The sequence below is a fragment of the Chamaea fasciata genome, unplaced genomic scaffold (genome assembly GCF_029207755.1).
Source record: "Chamaea fasciata isolate MVZ Bird 193981 ecotype frontalis unplaced genomic scaffold, bChaFas1.0.hap1 SCAF_15, whole genome shotgun sequence".
In the NCBI taxonomy this organism is placed as follows: domain Eukaryota; kingdom Metazoa; phylum Chordata; class Aves; order Passeriformes; family Sylviidae; genus Chamaea; species Chamaea fasciata.
Genome location: NW_027094100.1, coordinates 4,612,671 through 4,627,200, shown reverse-complemented (window position 1 = coordinate 4,627,200; position 14,530 = coordinate 4,612,671). Strand labels below are relative to the sequence as shown.

General features: G+C 38.4%; 1 protein-coding gene across 2 annotated transcripts in view; it reads left to right on the top strand.

The window, feature by feature from the left end:
- The window catches only part of GABRG2 (gamma-aminobutyric acid type A receptor subunit gamma2), a 64,496-nt gene that overhangs the window by 11,598 nt on the left and 38,368 nt on the right, over window positions 1-14,530 (top strand). For both annotated transcript variants that reach the window (XM_066196864.1, XM_066196863.1), the window contains exon 2: window positions 12,780-12,928. In XM_066196864.1, the coding sequence (XP_066052961.1) occupies window positions 12,780-12,928 (149 nt within the window). The remainder of the gene's footprint in view (window positions 1-12,779; window positions 12,929-14,530) is intronic.

Below are 14,530 nucleotides of genomic sequence, written 5' to 3'. Positions count from 1 at the left end.
CAGCATTTTCCAGCAAATGTATTCCATTTATGTCCTCTCTTCCAAATTATTTCTTTGGTAATCTGTCCTGGAAAACTGTAGAGCTTAGAATACCACCTGCTTTTTATTGAACAAATTATCCTGAGGTGTGTTTGCCAAATTCCCCAGGATCTCAGGAGGATAAATTGCATGCACAGTTTTACTTCAGTGGCTTCCAGTGGAATTTCTTCTTATCAATACCGTCAGTTATTGTGCATAAGTCTGTAGCTCATAAAAAGCTGCTGGATCTGTCGCAAGGGAAAACTGGAGATGCATTTATCCATGTGGGAGATATGCTACGATTAGTAAAACATCTTCATCCTTACCTTCTGCTCATCTCCCATTAATTTTAGGGGTTTGCAGATTTCCATCCTCACCTGATAGTCCCATCAGCATCTGTTCAAGTCATGGAAAGACTCTTGTTTGAAAGAGTTCCTGATTATGCAGTTTGGGCAAGATTCATAAAGGACCAACATAATCTCTGAAGCCTCATTGTGCCTCCTCTGTATCACAGAAAATGGGGTCTGAAACCCTCTGCATTTTGCCAATGAGCCTATTCTGAGTTGTCATGATGCTTTGTGCAGCTACCCTAAATTCCGTTGTGGACCTTGCTTCAGTGCTCACAATAAGCACAATCCCTATAAATGACAGTAGCTGGTGCTTACATCTCTTCTGAGGAGACCCCACAGCTGGCCATGGAGTAATCCAGGATGACCCAGTAACGGCAGATGGAAACATCTGCCCATCCCTGCGTGGTCTTGTATTGATTCACCTTTAAAGCTTCTTGCTGTCATGCCACAGCTCCACAGAGCTCTGATGGAGCCAAGGAAACCTGATGAGGAACTGGACATTGTGGCCTGAATATATGGACACTTAGGTTTTCAACTGAAACAGTCTCTGCAGCACATTTAGTGGATGCTTTGACTTAGCCACTGTACAGAGCTGCAGGAGATGAGGAGACAAGGAGAAAAGGAAATCCTCTTACATAATCTCTTGTACTGAAGGAAACATTTTCACCACTGTATGTCTTTCTGGACTTTGTACTATTGTCTGTAGCGTCTTCAGCACCCTATATTACTCCATTGCTAAACATATTTTGAAACTCTAGTTACATCTGTTGGACCTTAATATGGTTTCTTCTCTCCAGAAATTTCAGAAATAAGTTGGTAATAGTGATGGATAAACTTGGCTCCCAAAGCAGTGCTTCAAAATAATGCTTTTGGAATATGTCCATGGTTACATCCATACTACTTCTGACCCTTGCAGCCAGTTGTACACATTACTCAAATGCACTCATAGCTTCTGCTTGCACTTGGTTATTTTCCTTATTCTTGCTCTCTTTTCCAGTTATCAGGCATCCAGCTTTCTCTAGCCCTTAACAACATCTATGTATAAAAGAAATTTCTAGTGTCTTTCTCTGTAAAATTTTCGTTCATTTTACAAGGAAAAACTCCTCTGACCATAATCAGAGCAATGACAATTCATAAAGCAAAATTCTGTAATGCTGACAAGAGTAAAAAAAGATATGCCAAAATATTTGTGGAGGAAAAAGAGAATTCTGGGAGATACATATTTGTATGTGTATGGAAAAGAAATTGCTCCTACTTTCCTGGTGTTTTGACGAGCCCCATTCAAATGCAAGGGATGGGAAGATAGGCTTTGCAGTGATCATTATGCCTAGCCCACTCAAACGTCAAAAACTTCAGAGGTAGGTAGAATTTGCATGTTATGTGCCTTATATTTTACTTATTGGAGATTGATAGAAAAACAAAAGAGATAAGACACTGAGTGAGCCCATACACTGTTTTTTCTCCCTAAAATAAAGTTACAGAATCACCATAGTGTTTATTAGTTAGGATCTTTAAAACAATTGATCATTTTTTCAGAAAAAAGGTTCTGAAATTCTTGCATATAAAGTTGAATATGGTGACATAGCTGAACACAGCTGGATAGTGAGATTTTCTTTCTATGGACTACATATCCAAAGTAAGCTTTTTAGAAAATTTTCAGGAGCCCAGCATTTCTTTTTGAAATTGTCTCTGGAAAAGTGGGGCATAAATAGGCAAGTAAGATGTAGCAGCTTTGCATGACAATTTATGTGATGATGTTTGGAAGCATCATGTGTGAACTGCAGCTGCAGTCCAGCAGCACACCACAGCCACTGCTTTGCACTGAGCCTGCCTCAGGACAGAGGCTTGCCAGGGTCTGAACTCCTCTTGACCTGCCCATGGCTTCGTTTTACTTGCTTTAGCTGCCACAGACATTTATCTAATTGACCAGGCATCTATGGCTAATTTATTTGACTTTTTGTATGGTACAACCAGAGTTTTATTTAGACAATAGTTACAAGCCATGACTCCTTGGAGAACGAGTTACTGACATCACTTTGCAGAGAAAAACAAGGCTGCTGCAACAGGCATTGAGGAGTGGACCTGGAATAGAGCACAGCAGGGTAAAGGCACAGAATCATGGAATCATTAAGGCTGGAAAAAGCTTCAAAGATCATTCAGTCCTGTCATTAACCCCATATTTCCATGTTCACCACTAAACTATGTCCCCAAGTCACCATCCACTTCAGGGCTGGTGACTCCAGCACTTTCCTGGCCAGTTTGTTCCAATGCCTGACAACCCTTCCAGCGAAGAAATTGTTTCTAACATCCAACCTAAACCTCCCCTGGTGCAACCTGAAGCTGTTTCCTCTTGAGCTATCCTTGTTACCTGGCAGAATTTACCAACCCCCACCTGGCCACAACCTCCTGTCAGGGAGCTGTAGGGAGCGGTAAGGTTCCCCCTAAGCCTCCTTTTCTCCAGGTTAAAGAGGCATGGGGTGAGTTGAGAAACCCTGCCTGGGTGCATTTTAGAGCAGAGGTTCTGACAGTCCTTACCCAGAAACTGGCATGCTCATATGTCCCATGGGACTGAGGAGACCCTGACATGAAGCCATCCTGATAGTACCACCAAAGCAAGTCCATCAAAACAAATAAATTCCATAGGGGAATTACAGAACACTTGTTGACGATTTTCCTACTCAGCTGACATAGAGACATTAGTTTGCCACTTACATTCTTAATGTATCACACATCTAGCCTGTTATCAGAACTAAATTCCACATCCACCCCTGCACAGTCTGTTTTACGAGCATGAGTGCAAACAGCGTCTTGCATGATATAAGTTGGTTTATGTGGGAACACATGGGTTACTATTGGTTACCATGCATTAAAAATGGAGTTAAATCAGAAGCATTGTTTAAAAAAGAAACAACAAAAATGAGTTTAATTTTCACCATTTGCTTACTCTTATTTTGTGAATGAATTAGCTACATCATGATGTAATTAAAGACGTGCTTGAGCAGCTATTTTCTGTTCATTCAGCTCTTTCTTCAGATGCATTTCTATCTAAAAACATTCCAGTAATAATACGTCCATGATCTGAGAGAAGTAAGAATTATTAATACACTCAGAATAAATCTATACTAGATTCACATTTATTTTTGGCTCCCTAAACATTGAGGACTCATCTGACCCACTTGCTTTACCCACAATACGGGCTTTTATGTTGCTGGCAAGCACAATGCAAAGTCATTCCCTAAGGAATGGTCAGGGATTGTTTCCTCCTCCATCATGAGATGGTTTAGCATCATACCCAGTCTTCATCAAACACAAATAATAAGGTACATTTATGTGTTTATTAATGTAAAAATGGTTTACACTTATATGCAGAGAAGATATCACTTGGCTTAGCACAGCAAGTAGGACACTCACTAGTCCTTTTGCTGGGGTAAGCATTCCATGTTCCTGGCTCCTGGCCCAACACCAGGAACACTTCATTATAGTGCTCTTCTGTGTACTGAGATGCAGAAGATGAGAATGAAAACATTCCCTGATAGACTTAATTCTAATAAGGATTTATATTCAGCTTGACTTGAATTTATGTTCAGTCTAACTTGAATTTATAGCTCACACTAGTAGACCAATTTAAAAAAAAAAAGGTATTTTAAATTTCAAAAAAATGCTCAGGAGTGTTACTCAATAAGCAAAACTGCTGACATTTCTAGCACCTCACATGTTTGTTTTTAAACATTGAGAGATAGTGATGAGAAGATGACTACATCATGAGTGATTGATTCCAGAAGTGACTTCCTTCTGGGTGAAATTACCATGCAGACAAAATACAGAAAAAATTGCGCAAGAATTTTGGAAAACCACAAATATGAGTGCCTCATAGGGTGTTACAGAACAAGAACCTATTTTTTCATTTCTCAAGTCTAATTGAGCAATAGGATTGGGAGTTTTGAGTTAATGTTGTTTAAATAGATGGCTGGAGGGCATCCATGTTTTCCTAATCTTACTCACTGAGAAGAGAATTGAGCTTTTTAATTTACAGTGAGATTTTAGAGCAATCCTTCATAAAAGCAATGTAGATCATTGGGGAAGAGATATCACATGGAATACTAACAGATGACAATTATATACAATAAAACACAGCCAGAAAAAATGAAGTGAGCTCAAGCTAAAACAGACGTAGTCAAATCACATTTCAGTGATGGTCGTTTACCCCTTCTCTTGAGAATTGCCAACTATAGTGGAAATCTGCAGGAGCTGAGTTATAGCAACTGGCAAAAATCATACTCCAGGTGCCTTAGATTTCACATTCAGAGGTGCATAGAATGGTTAAATGAAATAATAAAATAGGAGAGAAGGGGGTTGGGAGGGGAGGGGAGAGGTGTGGCAAAAAGAAGAACACAAAACAAAAAAGAAACCTTCTGAGGTTTCCATAATTCCAAGATTAAACCATTTACTCTTAGATATAGCTAGATACTTTCAAATGAAGCAGATCAACTCAAGCTAACCCTATGATTGATGCAGAATAGCTGTAGCTATTTCTTCCTTTTCTGTTTGTTTCTAATGCTTTTGCTCACTGCTAACATGAGTATCCATAACCACTGTGAAACAGACACAGAAGTAAATTATATAACCTCCAGTAAATAAAATATAAAGAAATATAGTCATAAAAAATTCCAGAAAAAAAAAAAAAGGAAAGAAATAATCATCTTAAGTTATGCAGGCTTATCTGAATCATCTGATCACATCTTAGACTCCTCCAGAGCTCTAGTAACTATAAATGCTGCACTTCAAGCGCAGGCTGTTCAAAATGAATGATGTATGCTTGTTTCTATAATTATCTTTCTATTCCTTACTGGCCTAAAGTTTCCTTCATCCCTTTACACTTTGCTATCCTCCCTCAGGGTAACATACAATTCCTCTTCATACCCACAAGTTTTATATTGTGGTGTAATTCAGCTTTGGTTAATAACACCAATCTGCTCTGATAGACATGGAGATGGATATTTCTTATCAACTTATTTAACAATATACCTCAGTGTTCTGCTGAAGAAAGAGGTTCTAGACTGGGCGCTACATTTCAGCTTCTGGTTCTTTTCCAGGGCTGCTGCCACTGGTCTCTGTTTCTGGCAATTTTTTTGTGACAACTGGCTGTGAGCCCATGTTGTTGCAACCAGAAATATTTTTAAAGGGACAATAACCCTCATGGTCACTCATGACTTGAATCCAATCAGTTGTGCAAAGTAAAAATTGCACTACAATTTTTCAGCACAGTGAACTAGAAAACACTGTAAATACTGCAAACCAGAATTTTTATTGTTAGCACTCTCTATAAATGCACTCCATAGGCCTTTTAAAAAGTGTTTTCATGAACTGACAGGAATGAAACAAAACATAAACCAAGTTAAATTTTTCATTCTAAACCTTTGTTTATAAACACTTGCTGTAGCCAAATTCAGCTGAATCTGAAAAAATGGAAAATAGATGCTCTAACAGTGGTTACAAAGAGCTAAAACTAATTACATCTTAAGTGCGATAGTGCATGTGAGTGCACGTCTTGGGCAAGACGTAGAAGGACTGTAAGATAAGCCAGTCTGCTATGACTGACAGTTTTATAGACACTAATACAAAACCCCCACTGCCATGTAACATTTTAGAAGTCTGTGAAGAGGTCTAAGAACGGGACTGCTTTACTCAAAATGGCTGACAGGCACCAGTGATGTTGCTGGGATTGCTGAATGGCTACAAGAAAGTTTGTGAAATCCACAGCATGATCCACAGGTGCTGTGTTGCCAGGTATCATCTCTTCAGGGGAACAAGAGTGTAAATGTTCACGAGAATCCAGGCAGCCTTTAAATCTCGGGGCAGGCGCAGTTTTCAGAAATGACTGATTGCTGGCAGTCTGGGGCCTTCATGTTCAGTAAAGATGACTGAGAAATCATTGCTGGGAGCATTCATTCGTGCCCCTCTAGTAATTTCCAGCTCTTAAAAAACCATTTTGAGACTTGTGTGCTCGGTCCCATAATCAAAGTGTTTCATCTGTACCTGTTTCTTTATGAGGACTGTAATATTCTTTCAATAATTGTTTTCATATGCACTTCAGTCCCTCTGTGACTTAGGGATGACAGAAAAATCTAGCTTTGCTTTGTTTTAAAAAATCATTTCATGCCAAGATTTTAACTGCATTACATAATTTGAGCAGTACATGGGATGATAGCTGCAGCAGAAGCAGTGCCTGGGAAATAAACTATCTTCTCCAGGTGACCTACCTAAAATCCACCCCAGCCAAACCACTGAACAGAGGTCAAAACTATTTTCTTTCCTACTGTGAACTTCCTCAGCCTCCCTCAGCACATGACTACAACAAATGCCCAAAATGCAGCTTATCCACCCTTGTGGTCATGTGAAAAAAGCTTTGCTGAAAACTGTGAATCCAGGATTTCAGGCTCTTTTGGAACATTATAGTTTCATCCAGAATTGTAGTTGCAGCAGCGCCACAACTCTAGGTCAAGGGTGTAGGAATACAAGACAGTTTCTCAGTCATTTTTTAGTCCAAATTTTTCAATTTCATTTTCCGTTATGGAACTTCTGACAACTGACTGGATCTTCTCCTCTCTAAGATAAGCGTCCGAGTTTCCATCTTTGATGTGGGAAATGATCTGGGAAGAGATTAATCTTTGCATTACATGATTTTCAGTCTAATAAAATCTAAGGTTGAGGATTTGTGATGAACATTTAGTAGTAGAAGAGAAAATAGGTGCCATTTTTACAGCAAGAGCAGTCCTGCACATAGCCTTGGGATTTAAACAACAAAAATGGACAGAACAGAAACACAAACAGGACAAGAGAATCTGTGGCACAGCTTTTGTGAAAACATTTTCTGCTTCAGTCAAGATACCTTTACTTGAAATGTGAGTCAACAAGGGAGAATTTAGACTCTGTTAGATTTCCAGAGACACTGAATTCTCTTCCACATCCGCTGTCTCCACATCCTCACACGTCACATCTCCATACAGCATCTCTGTATCCGCAGTGGGAACCTGGGAAACATCTTTCCTTCCCACTGACCCTGTTATCACCATGAATAATGTATGACCTATAGATTAGGGTCATTTTTCATGCACAGCAGAAAATGAATGGAGCTTGACTCTTCATTAAATCAAAGTGCTAGTTAAACAGTTAGGTGAACCGGTGAGCCTTGTTTCTGTTCTTCCCTGGGAGGTAGAAAACATTGGTGCTTTCAATGGAAAACTCAGTTTCTGTTCAAGTAGTTCGTTAAACCTTTGCTGAAAGCTCTATAGCGTACTTTGTAAAAAAGATGAAATAGCCCAGATTTTTTGATAAATAAACTTAAGTTTTTAATTAGATTTAAATTATTTAGTCATTAGCTATTCAATACTGCTACTATAGGCCTTTCCCTGTAGGCACTTTGTGGGTACTCTGATTCTGCTTGTAAACAACGCTGCAATATTAGCAATTTACTCTTAGGTGAAGTTTCACAATAAAATTCTTGGTAATAGTTAAAATTAATTTTGTATATTTAGAAAAATTAGAGGACAGACCCACAACAGGTGCAAACTGGCATAACTCATTTAAAGTCATAGGAACTACAGAGATTTTGACAAGTTCTTATATGACCTCATATCTGAAGGCTGACAAGCCATGGAAGGTTTTTTTGCCAGAGAAGAGTATCCTGCCCCTTCTCCTCCTTGTAACAAGTTGTGAAAATCATGTTCCTGTGGATTAGGAAATAATACCTTATTTCAATGGGATATCCTTTGTCAGTTACTGCTCACCACTTAAATAAGATGTGCCCAATCTGTCCCCCAATTTAGGCCATAAAATTATTGCTGCTGTCTGTGATATTAAATAATTCATGGCCTACCTCTACCAACACATGGATGTCTCTTTCTAAGAAGCATTACATGTGATTCTCCTGGAAATCACATTGGAATGTCTCTGATTTAAGGATGAAAGCAGTGAGCATCCAAAGTTATGTTGACTTTATGTTAGCAGTTTATTAAAACACAGTAGATTTGAAATGGGTAACCTATGTTTGTATTAATTTTTGAACTAAAGAATTTAAGCCAAAAGGCTTGAAAGAATAGTAATGTAAGACAGTTATACACTACTATATTATACTATATTAGTGTACTATATTATACTTAAATTATTTGTTAAGTTTTACTAAAGTGCAGATTAATTTTACATAGGCATCAAATTTATTTCCAGGGAAATAGAAGCACAAAAGAAAAGAAATCATGCTGAATCGTTTAAAAAAAGAGAAAAAAAAAACAAACAAAAAAACCCACAAAAAACCAACCAAACAAAAACCCCCCAAAACCCAAACAAACAAAAAACCAACAACAACAACAACAAACCAACAAAAAAACCCCCCAAAAACCCAAACAAACAAAAAAACCCAAAAAACAACAAACTATTCCCAAACCATAATGTGGACTTCTGTGGCTTTGGGCTGCTAAGAGAATGGTGTATCAGCACATTAATGAAACATTTAAGTAATGGGTTTGACCATGCGTCTGAAGAAGGATCAATAAAGGAGATGGAAAAAAAAAAATTGTTTTCCTAGTGCATCAGTGATTTCCCAACAGAGATATCCTTTTCTACAATTTTAATGTATTTCCAGTATAGAAATGATGCCTTTAGTGTTAAGGGGCCATAAAGGAGGCTATAACAATGGCAGTGAGCATCATTTCATTAATCCTTTTTCCCTTGGCTGGTGACCCCAGGTCCACCTGCAGTGAGCACCTCTGCCCACAGGGATTACACTTGCACCAAGAATGATTAAATGGTGCCCAGAGAGTGTTGCAAAGAAATGTACGGATCAAATGCACTGGCAAAGATGTGAAGAATAAGTTCCTGAATATTTATTTTGCATCAACCTCAATTTGTGCTAAAATTACTCATCACCAATGAGCACTCAAAAGAACTATATGAGATTTATGAATCGAGCAACAGCTTCAATGCAGGATTAAGAGTAGTATGTGTTTGTTTTAGGAAGGAAGATAAAAAACATTCTTTCAACCCTGTTTACCCCCTGACATGGTAAAAATCTCATTGGCAGAATGAGGTTTTTATGTAATTGTAGAGCGAAATACCATTTTGTAGATATTTTACTATTAAGAAAATCAGATCGAAATTAATAAATGCTTATTTTAATGCTTAATTTCTGCCTTCTTCCTGCTTTGTGAAGATTTATTTCAAGTAATTTGAGACACACAAATGATTGTTAAACACTTGTGGTTACACATATGTTATATATATATGTATACGTGATATTACACATATCTATAAATGATTACCATCAGACCCACCACACGCAGACTCAGCTGGCAAACTGAGAAGGGATTGGTCCAGATGACCTCCAAAAGTGCCTTCTAACTTTAATTACTCTGTGGCTTGAAGTTTCAAGCTTGGTTTCTGACCCTCTTAAGTAATCTCTTTTCCAACTAGGGAAATGTATGTATTTATGGATTTATGTAAAGCAGTGTTGCAGACATCTTGCAGTGGCATTAATATCACAGTGGGAATATCTCAAATGGCGAGATTTTTTACCAGTATCTGAAAGATGAACCTTCAGAAAATTATAGTTTAGTCTGCAAATAGCTAAATATGTGTTTCTTTACATATCTATTTTACTAGATTTGAAAATTTCTAGCAATCAGAAAAATAAAAATAGATTTCAATATGCATTTGGGTATAATCTAGGCTTTAACAAATTTGGGTTGGATATTAAAAGCACTTGCAATATTTCAGCCATATAATCAGAAGGATCTGAAAATCTTAAGGAGATGAAAAGGGTTTTGTCATAATTTTCATTGTATTAATGGCATTGCATGGCTAAAGCTCTGCTTGTTTGGATAGAGAAGCACCTCTGATTTTTCTGGCTGGAACGCAGACTTACACAGACAGACAATTTCATACCCATGCTAACTCACGGTCCTTGTGTAACTCTTATAAAAGCTGGAATTCTGTAGCATTTTTCCCCAGCTCCATTGGCTGTATTTTCCCTCCTCTGTCTCCCACTAATTTCATAAAGCATTTGCTGGTTTTGGAGATGTGGAGGGCCAAAATGGCTTGAGATGAGAGATGAGCAAACAAACAGCTATCTCTGTCATACAAATAATTTCCAAGGAGGAATGGAAGCTTCAGTTACTGTGGGCTGCTGTTCAATACGGCTGTTTTAGATCTAAGAAAACTTCTAGACTAACATACTTTTTAATCCTGCACTGTCTAGTAAACGAGACTCTGCTAATTAGCTGGTTTGAGTTTTGAAGCTGTCTCATTGTACTGATATTCAGTAACATATTGCCTTTGTGAATAAATGCATTTTATTTATTTTCTTTTCCATTCAGAAAAAGATATTCTTTTCAGAGAATGGTTTTTTGATTGGTTTAAAACAGGAATAAGGTTTTTTATAAATAAAGTTATTTGTCTTCATTCACTTTGCGTAGTTTGAAAACATATAATCTAGTGCCTTCTGTTTTCAAAGACTTTATTTAGAAGTATTTCCTTTCCTCCAGGAGAGAGAAATTGGCTTCACTTATGTTTCTTTGAATTACAATTAGATCTTTGAACTCCAGACAACTGAATTAAAAAAAAAAAAAATCTCCCAATTTAATTAAAGTGGCCTGTTTGTCAGTACCAGCAGAATACTATGGACCATATTGCAAATTAAAACTTTGCTTTTGATTCCTAATAAAACACTACAGGTCCAGGCTTGTGCAGCCAGAACGAAGAGATTGCGCTGCCAATTCTTGACCTGGGAAGCTGAAGCTCCCAGGCTGGTGCAAGGTGGATGAGGTGGTGCCTGGGGGTTGCAGTCGGGGGCTGGTACCCAGCACACCTAAGAAAGGTGTAGATCACATTCATTAGCAGCTTCCGAGCTCAACCCAGAGCAAGTCTAGCTCTCTCTCCATGCTACACATTCCTGGTTGCTGCAGCCTTATTTAGTCTCAGGCCGCTTCAAATGCCCCTGTGCCTTCAGCACCTCTTGGGAAGCAGCATCCCACACTGAGAGGCAAAACCAACTGCAGCTCTTTTCTCTTAGGCTCAGGGGAAGAAAGCCTCAAAACCTCTTTTCTAGTGAGCTTGTATTTGTGCAGTTGGCTAACAGCTCCTAAATACCCAACACAGTAAAGCCTTTGGACCATGCTGTCTGAGTGGGTACAAGCTGGAGGCAGCAGGAGAGCACTGTAGGGAGGAGTGGGCATGACCTCAGCTGAGTGAAGGTGGCTGTTAACAAAATGATGCTCCCAGGCTCTGGGACAAGTTGGCCTTTCACTACTGCACCCATGACCATGACCAGCTGTGCCTCTTCCAATCTTGTGTTCCATGCAGAAGATCCAGCCCCCAGGAGAATCTGCTCTTTCTCATTCCTTTTCAAATTCCGGCTGAAACTGGAAAATAATTAATTTTCCTGCTTTTCAGCTATTTGTATCCAAACTCTATCCACTGGCTTAAGACATTTGCAGTATCATTAAGATTTTCCGTATCTAGCCAGCAGCGTTCAAACTTTGTCACAGAAGCAGGGCAGGAAAGAAGGCCACTGGCATATTATGCAAAAAACTATAGAGTTGCCTAGCACTGTTCAGCTGATTACCACTAATATTCCGAAATGAAAATATCTTATTATGTCATAGTCTGAAGCAGTTTCAATGTTCTCCTCTAGAACTGGAGGCACTGATTTTGGGAAAACAAAACATCCATTAAGACTACTCTACACATTTCTGACTCTGAACTTGCCTTTTTTACTGTGCTAAGCAGGTTGAATTAGATCTGCTGTCATACTTCTGAGTAGCAGAAAAACCCCAGCAGACTTTTTATCCTCTGTGGGTTCTGGTTAGCAAAAAGGAAAACCCTTGGCAAAAATTTGTGCTCAACTTTCCAAATGCACAATAAACTGAAGTTCATCAGAGTGGAGAAAAGCTGCATGAGAAGTTTGTCTGAATTAATCTAATTATTGGTCTTGTCAGCAGTGTGTTTCATCAAATCATTCCCTCCAAAAGAAGTAAAGCAACAACAATGTGTACATAATAATTGATATTTTTGGTGGAGAATTGCATAAGCTAAGTGACAGATTTGTTTCATAACAGGTCCCACCTGAGCCAGTGAGAGAAAAAAATAGCCATGGCAAAGGTGATAAGCACCGATGTTCCTCTGAACAGACAGAATGTGATCTCAACTGTACTGAAGGGAAATGCTGATTAAGTGAACTGTAACCTCAACTGATATTTGGCATCTATACTGGGAGTCTGATTTTGAAAATGGGAAATTTTTTAAAATGTTTTTACAGTTTTATTAAAATCTAAAACGTGTGTGTGTTGTCTTCCAAGGAAGTTACCTCCAAGTTTGTATTTTTCAAGGCTTTTTGTATCTTCATTTTTGTTTCTTTAATAGCTCCACCCAAAAGGGAGATGATGATTATGAAGATTACACTTCAAATAAGACTTGGGTTTTGACTCCCAAAGTCCATGAGAGTGATGTCACTCTTATTTTAAATGGCTTGCTGGAAGGATATGACAACAAATTGAGACCTGACATAGGAGGTATGTTGGTTTTGGTTTTAGACCACTTTTGATTAAGCAGTGAAGAAAAAGAATTTTCATGTCATAATATGCTACTTGAGAAGCAGAATCCATTCAAAGTTGTTACGAGAGTGAAATGCAATGCAGAAAAACATCAGAGGTATGTAAAGTAGTCATGATTTTGGAAGTTGACATAAATTAAGATTTCTGAATCTACCCTAAGACATCTAATAAGAGTGCTATAATGTGCTGAATCAGGCAGCTTGATGATTTACCTGCATAGGATGTTCAGAATTTTACTTCTGTGGAATGAAAAAACAAGATTTTCTCTTTTTTTATGCACCTGAGAGAGGCTGTTAGAGAATCCCATATAATACATTGGAAAGAAAGGCCAAAAAGAGGCTGACAGAGCCTAATCCTTGTGTGGCGTGGTGGATACAGAACCTCCAACAGTAGCAGGTCTGCACAGACTGATGGAGCCTGGGCCCTCACTTGCACAGCAGGGCAGGAGGTGACAGAATAGGGCACAGAGGAAGAGGTTCACCAAAGATAACTCCAGTCAAGAAAAGCCAATCTGCCCAAATGATTCCCACAGCCAGTGTAAGCATATAGAGCCTAGCCTGGACTCAGACGTCTCATTTGACCGAATCACCTTTTGGAGGAATCTTCCTCTCCACTGATTACTGAGGTAACTCGAAGGAAAACATCTCCCTGAATTGCTGCAAGTCAGTTTGGGAAGCCCCATGAGTGCACAGAGCAAACAGAAAATACCTCTGAAGAAGAGGATACAGCAGTAATAAGATTGTACAGAAAGGCACAGATTTCATGGATGAGGCAGACAGAGGAAAGCAGAGAGCAGCAGGGTTAATGAAGGTAGTTTATAGAGGCTTATAAACTAAGGAATTTTTCACGGTGAAGGATAGCATGAGTCTTTAACCTTCAGTGTAGGTATACAGTGTAAATTAGCAGAGTAATTAGTCTTCACTTAAACCAAGACCTTAGAAACAGAAAGGAAGTAGAGCATTCCTAAAATCATCGGGGAAAAAAAAACCAAAACATGCTGTAGCCAAGGTATGTAAGAAAAGTAAATCTGAAATGGAGTAATTTCAAAATAAATTGATTTAACAACTATTCTTAATTTCTGCCTTAGAGCCTTAAATATTTTGGCTTTGGGCTCATAAAATCGTTACTTATCTACAGCCACCTATGCAGGCAACAGCAGTCAAGTTGCATTTGGCATTATAATGTAAAACAAGTGATGCAAGGCATCATAAGAGAAATAAGTTTCCTTTTGTTGATTGTGTTTTATTTTGATGCGTTGTTGTGACCTGACACAAAATGTAAATCCTCTCAGTCAGATGAGCCTTTCTAGGCTATCAACACTGGTTTCAGTATTTGTTCTCATACCATAAGGGAATGTGTTTTGATAGAGTAAATGATGTAAGAATTTGTCTCAAAGTGTCTCCAACTAATTTCAAGATGTTATAAATTTGTATTTGTTTTATATGCACATTTAAATGTGAGGCAACCACAGAGGAGAGATGCCATAGCAACATGCTCGTGCTTGACTTTCATGTAGTTGATTTTGACCTTCATTGGTTACTGATTCTTGTTGTTTCTCTT